General features: G+C 37.6%; 1 protein-coding gene across 3 annotated transcripts in view; it reads right to left on the bottom strand.

The window, feature by feature from the left end:
• Window positions 1–1,548: 1,548 nt before the first annotated feature.
• The window catches only part of CD47 (CD47 molecule), a 53,572-nt gene continuing 47,985 nt past the window's right edge, over window positions 1,549–7,135 (bottom strand). For 2 of the 3 annotated variants that reach the window (XM_017517155.2, XM_017517159.2), the window contains one exon: window positions 1,549–5,709. In XM_017517155.2, coding sequence (XP_017372644.1) covers window positions 5,705–5,709 — 5 coding nt within the window. In that variant the 3' untranslated portion in view covers window positions 1,549–5,704. The remainder of the gene's footprint in view (window positions 5,710–7,135) is intronic. The other variant, XM_017517158.2, reaches the window with a different exon arrangement.

Raw genomic sequence — 7,135 nt, 5'->3', positions numbered from 1 at the left:
TACAGTCTGGTGTCAAAACCAACATTAGATTGCCATCTTTAGTCTTACAAATCGCTTCTCTCCAAATTGGACTTCTTACCAAGCATTTCTCATCATCCAAATTTGAAAAATATACCTAGTCTTTCACAACTGGCTATCATCAGAGCTAAAAAGTTGCCACCTTCTAGTCAAATGATTAAATAAATACTTGCTAAGTAGAGTTCTAACCATTAAGTCTACTATCCTATGCAGTCATAGATACATAAAATAACCGGGCCAGTTATCCATAACGTGGGGGTAAATACTTCATTTCCCTCTGATTTGGTGAATGAGTACTTAGTATGAAGCTTACAAAAAGTAAAGGTTACTTCTAACACCAAACACTGCCAATTGTGCTTAAATCTCTGAGCCACTGGTAAAATCATGTCTTACCTGGATGGTGTTACCATATCCATTATTTTCTAAAGTTATCAAAGTTAAAGCCTTGAGGTGGAAAGGTGCTGCACAAAAATGAAATTCAGTTGCATTTGGAAGACTGTCCCTCCATGGGAGTTCAATCAGGTTGAGTACAGTTCTGTGCTGCACAGAGCAGCTTCCAGTGCAGGAGGCAGGCCATTAAATGCTTTCTGAACTTCATTAGTTACTCCTGCTGAGAGTGAAAAGTCCTCATAAGTGCATAAAATTTAAATTGCCTATGAGGTAAGGAATGAGATGGTATTTTGCTGCCAAATATTATTTTCCGTTCAAATGGTCCACAATCACACATACAATGCAGAATCATAGAATACAGACCTGAAGGAATGAAGTGTTGACTAGTAATACTGTGCCCCAAATCAAATGACATCGCATGATCCCCAGAGTTTGCTTCAGGTGAACTTCCCCTCCACCTGGCACCTCCAGCCAGGTACATGTGCTCAGCTGGAGCCCACCGCCTCCAATCCAGTCTAGACCCAGGAGTCAGCCAGGCCAGATCAGAGCACCAGAGATGCCTGGCCTCAGTGACTGAATGTGGCATGGCATGTGACCCAGTCAGAGCACCGAGGTGCAACCCAGGGTGGACAGGACTATTAAGAGAGAGACATGCGCTCTTTTTCACCCCTCTACTCTCCCTGAACCTGGGAGAAAATGGGTTTGGGACCGCAGCTGGCCATGTGCCATCACAGGAAACCTGGGAGAGTAAAGCCACATGAAGGACGATAAAGCTGAGAGCTGGCAAGACATTGTGTCCTTCACACTTTTCGGAGGCCCAGAATCCAGTTGTGTCTTAATTTTCAGGTTACATTGGCCAATAGATCCCATTTTTCTTAGATTTAAGTTTTCCGTCACTTGTAATCAAAATAGTCCTAACTGATAATTAAAATGGAGAACCATACATTTCAGTCTTGAAGAGGCTTATCTCATTCTACAGGTAAAGACGGACACTGAGACGCAGGGAAGATGCTTCCCGGGTCCTCCACTGGCTGTAGTGTACCCAAGACTAGCACCAGGTCTCCTGCTTTCTCATGTGACATTTGCACCACACCATGGAAAAAATTAATTAAAAAATAATTATGAAACACATTGGACTGGTTTAAAACTTTTAATTAAAACTCTGCTCTAATTAAAAGCTTATTGGGTATTATACTCAAAAATTCATAATTAATATTTTAAATCATTCTTTACATTGTTACCTAGAATATGAGCAACTTAAAAATACATTAATAAATGAAATTTTTCAGAAATGTGCTTGTAGTCTGCTGTAGCAGCAATAGAAATAGCCCAACAAAATAGCTTAAAATGTTTTATTAAGTATATATAATATTACAGGGTAATATTTACAAAGTTATGTTTCTTTAAATAAAAAAGTACCTTGGCAAAGATTGCAGATATTCAAAGCTTCAAACAGTGATAAATTGATTTAATACATATAAAAAAAGAAAAAAACCTTTAACGGTAACACAGCTGTAAAACAACTTTGGTCTTCAAATCACTGCAAAAAAATGGCTACTGACAAATAGCACACCTTTAATTGCTATGCAAAAAAGCTCTCAATAGAGGATCTTGCACATAGCAACACTGGAGTTCTCTTTATTTAGAACAGTTACTAGATAAGTATACAATGTGGGATCTAATTCTCAACAATGGCTTTTTGTAAATAATTCTCCATTTAATAAAAACAAAATGTTTTCTTCTCTCACCAGCCATGGTAACATCAATTTTAAGATTTAAGATGTTATATTACAGGAAAGCTTAGTAAAAGGCTTTCTTTGTTTCAAAAGGAGAAATTTATGAGAAAGCTGGTCTTCAATGATCATAATTAAGAGCTGTCAAAGCTAAAGGCAGAAAAACTTCCTGCTTACTCACTGCTCATCTCTTCAAAGTTACCTGGAGAATCCCTAGCAGTCAATGAAAATGACTTAACAAAGGACCCCCAGCGGGTGATGGCAGTTAGTAATTTAAAATATGACACAAGTAAAACTGTTTATAAAAGAAACCCTCAACCAAATAAAATACAATAAAAGATAAACAATTGCCCGACAATCATTTCTCCAGTTTCCAACAACAGGTAAATTAGGAGTATGTGTTTCCATACATACGCCACAGATCCCCCTTTTTGAATACCCATTTTAAGACAAGAGAAACCTAGAAGGTTGATTAGAGCTTAATTTTTATTATTGAGATGGAGAAGTAAGCTTATGATCTTTTGAGCTTTGTTAATGAAAATAATAATTTGGTGGTCACTTACTAACTTGACTACAGCATCCTGAAAAAAAGAAATACTTCCAATTTCGGGATAGCCCCGCTATTTTAATTCTGACATTCTTAGGGATTTAAACAGAATGGACCTGGAGTTTCCAGGAGAAAAATCATTATCTTTGAAGGTTTTTAGAGCATGTGAAATTTGTCAAAGAAAAGAAAACTCGCACTCATCCTATTAAAAAGTGATAAATCTAAATGCACCTAACTCTCAATCATCCGTAACTTATGTACCTAGCGTCTGATGTATGCAAAACACTGCAGGAAGAGAGAATGGAACAAAGAAACGCTCTAGCTACTGAAGGAATTTTCAAATCAAGGGAGAGGAGCAAGACCAAAAAACTAATAGAACTAAGCAGAGATACATCGTTCTATTTCCTATATACTATAGGAAAGGTAAATGAAGAGATGAAAGAGCAGCTACACAGATGGAGACAGCCAAGGAGAGCTGGGGGAAGGGGCTGCAGGGCCGGAGAATGTTTCGAAGGAGAAGACAAATTGAATTTTGCAAAAGTGGCTGGAAAGGTTGCTGCAGAAAAGGACAAATGGTGTCACTGTGAGAACAGACAATAAATAAAACTGAATGGAAGAGTCGACAGCAGAAACTGGGATCAGGGAGTAAAAAGCACATTGTGGGACAAAACAGATACATGATGCTCAAATGCTCAAAACGTTGTCTGCATTTAAATGGGGTGTGATGAAATTTGGGAGCTATTACGAATCTGAGTTAAAGAGAAGGAACTGGCCCAATGATGCCCAAGCAGGAGGACTCCTGCTGCTGTGGTCCCTTATCCAGAGAAACTGACAACTAGTGATGCAAGAGTTGATTTCATCTGGCATTTCCTCCGCTACCTCTGGTGGCATTGTCTAGGGCAGTGAATGCCTCAAACGCCAGGCAGCATTGAAGAGAACGCAATGGATGGATGAGATCCAAGAGTGAACCCCAAATTAATGAGATGTTACTACATATTAAAAGGTACAACTTTAGTTTACAAAAAATTTTACTATAAAGATTTTCATACCTTTCCTAATAGGAGTTTTGCTCTTTTTCAAGTCCATCTTTTCCCCCCACTTTCATTGAAACTGATTTTTAAGGTAACAAACTATGTTAGGAAAATGTAACTATTTTCAGAAGGAAGAAGTGCAGCAGGAGCCATCAGGTTTGTATAAAGGAATACAGCTCCCTCTATATACGCTAATATTTTGGACAGCTACACAATCAGGAAAGAACATATATATACGTACATATAGATATACGTATATATTTGTGTATACATAATTTTTTTTTTTCAGGAAGAGCTGTCTTGCTAGTATGTTCAGTTTTCTGAGAGGCCTCAGCAGGTCATAAATTTAGGTTTGCCACGGGCAAACTACTTGGTCCCAACATGAAATATGACAATTAATTTGGCATAAAAGAGGCACACAGGAACATCTGATGGACTAAGAAATAACTATTATTAATGCAACTACAAATATTAATATCTTATTACACAAACAGGAAGAAATACGTAGTTTTACAGGGTATTGGTGAGCAGTCAAAAAGCGTGGCGAATTACCTAGAAGTTTTAAAAGTTTTAAGTGATCAAATATTTGCATCAAATATAATTCCACCCAATAAAGAACTTTGTATTTAAATGTTTTTACTAAAAGCACAAAATTAGCCTTTGCTCTCCTGTAGGTACCCCACCTTTGTCCATACAGAAGATGCATGTGCCTATCTCATACGTATGCACATACAAACACACACTCACAAACAGGTAAAAAACGAGTGCTAAAAGTCTAAAAGTACTCCAGGCGATCACAACTGTCAGAACGTTAATTTTCTTCTAACCGGGATAGGAAACGTGGGTTTTGTTTACTTTTCAATCATAGGGGAAGGGGAGTACGAGGCAGGACTACAGGAGGAAGGTGATGAGCGTTTATCATGCAACATAGATACAACAGTAATAAACCCCGGTCAAGGGCTGGCCTTTGGGCCTGATGGTGACACACACTTTGTTGCCATGCAGGAGACTCATAGTTCAAATTTCAATCTTGCTTTTTCATGCCCCAGATCAGAAAAGAAGTGAAGAAACACTGTAGATTTTTGCCTTCAAATCAGAGGAAGGGAATACATATGTCACAACCATAGCTATTTTTGCTGAAAAGTGTGAACACAGTGCTCTGAGAACAAGTCTGGCTCCTTCCTGCAACTGGTGCTACCGTGTCACTAGACCATGTTCAAAGAGGAGAAAAGGTGCTACATCTTGTACAGCAGAAGCAAGTAACAGCAGGACAAGACAGGGCTTCAAGGGGTTATGTGAATAAAAGGAAAACATATCCATCAATAAAGGTACCCGAAATCTGGGAAGGACCTGTTACACTGTTTGCTGAAGGGGAAATGTGTGAATGGCAACCCCCAAGAATGAGGACCACTATCTCCATCAATATCACATCATACGGAGATGGTATACAAGATGCTCCCAACCAAATTCCTGCCTGTACTTAACTTATTATTCCCTTGACCCAGAAGTGGCAGACACATCTCAGCTAATGCCATAACTGCCCAAAGCTGCTGTGAACCTGAGTTGGCAAAGGTTTGACAGAAGCCACAGTTATCTCTGGGTAATCACCAGGGAAATGCTAAGTAATTATCACCCTGAGCCAATTTAAGCTGGTTACCTAGAGGCCAGAGGCCCTAGGACCTGAAAGGCATCATTCTTGGAAACTGTCCATTCTACTTTTGCCCCTAATTGATTAAAAATAATAACAAAAACTGGATCTCAATTGGGCACACAACATAGATCATAATTATTTTATTAACTAAATTACAGCTGCTTTGAATAAAAACTTAACTAACAATCACGTAAGGGTCTCATATGTGACAACCAGTTACTTTTCTTGTTTCTTCTTCCCAACAGTGAATCATCAAGGCCATGGTGCTTAAACACAAGTGTATTCCTTTCACGTCTTACTACTCTCCATATCAGAGTCCACCACTTCACTTCAGTTATTCTGGAAAATCAAAAAATGAACACACAATCACTATTTGTGTCTATTTTCTATCCATTAAAAAGTTGATGCATTAAAAAAAATAGTTTCAGATATACAGCATCCAAAAATTAAGAAAATACATCTGCAAAGGTCAGAGATATAAACCAGGCAAATCATTAGCCTTTTTAATTTCTGTAAGAAAAAGGCCAATGCTAAATGAAAGTAAAAAATCAACACAGTCTGATAATCTCTGTTTGCTGGGTTGGCTGAGGAAAAGCCAAGAGATGTTGATTTTTCAAAGCAAAAGACATTGATCCTAGAATAATATTCTATCATATTCACTTTGGATCTCCACCACTCATTTAATGTAAGTAAAATAAACATCTGATCAGCAGTAGATGAAAGGGAAAAATGGTACTGACTCTGATCCCTAGGAAAGCACCTTGAACCTCATTCACTGACAAGGCAGACACACGGTGAGCAATGAGCATTTGTCAGTGGGAAGTACCCACCAGAGAGACATTTTAAAAACAAATTATGATCAGCTGAATATTAGCAAAATTAAGGGAATCTCGATTTCATCACAAATATTCGACGGAAAGCTGTTTTACAATATTTCTGGATGCAGTAGTTTAAAAGTCATATCTTAAGAGAAATTAACGAAGGAAGAGGCACTCAAGATTTTTAGACTGCTTTCCTGAAAATGGAGAAAAGTTCAGTTTCTTCATACAACTACAGAACAAGGACACCAATAAGTAAAAGGAAAGGACACCAAAATAAAAACACAGGACATCAGAATGTAAACATGCAGAACAAACCATGCCATGCCACAATTCCTGGAACCACACCACAATTCCTAGTACCAGTTCTTTTTTTTTTTTTTTTTAAATGTCTTTTAATTTATTCCTGCGAACTATAGTGTTTTTAGGAGGCTAATGGCTTATATAACAAACACGCTTTTAAAGGCTGTGACACAAACATACAAAAGTGGGATCACTCTGTGACACCATGTTGAATATACATTGTTTTAAACTTTGTTCACCAATGCATATTTAGAGTGTTTTTAATCTTATGCAAACATTAATGGCACTTGGGGGAATATAGCTTCCTGAGTTAAATGCTGCACTTTGCTACAGAAGTGGGCAGGTAAGGTCACAGACTTTAAAACAGCAAAACACAAGGCAAACTATTTACATGACTGAGGAATGATTATAAATGTCAAAGGTAAGAAGAAATTTTTGATGAGATAAAAACATATAGTTACTAAATGCCAAGAAAACGGAGGAATCGCAGTATGTTAAGGTAAAACCAAAATGAAAGCTTGTGGCACTCAATATCTCAAACCTATGTATCTGTAAGAACAAATATGTGTCTTTGAAATATTCAGTAAAGATTAAAAGTTGATAGCCCAGAGTCCTTACATTAAAAAAAAAAGCAAAAAAAAAAA

This window comes from Cebus imitator, unplaced genomic scaffold, assembly GCF_001604975.1.
Source record: "Cebus imitator isolate Cc_AM_T3 unplaced genomic scaffold, Cebus_imitator-1.0 Scaffold619, whole genome shotgun sequence".
Taxonomy (NCBI): Eukaryota; Metazoa; Chordata; class Mammalia; order Primates; family Cebidae; genus Cebus; species Cebus imitator.
The sequence above is the reverse complement of the archived record's forward strand: the minus strand, read 5'-3'. Positions and strand labels throughout refer to the sequence as shown.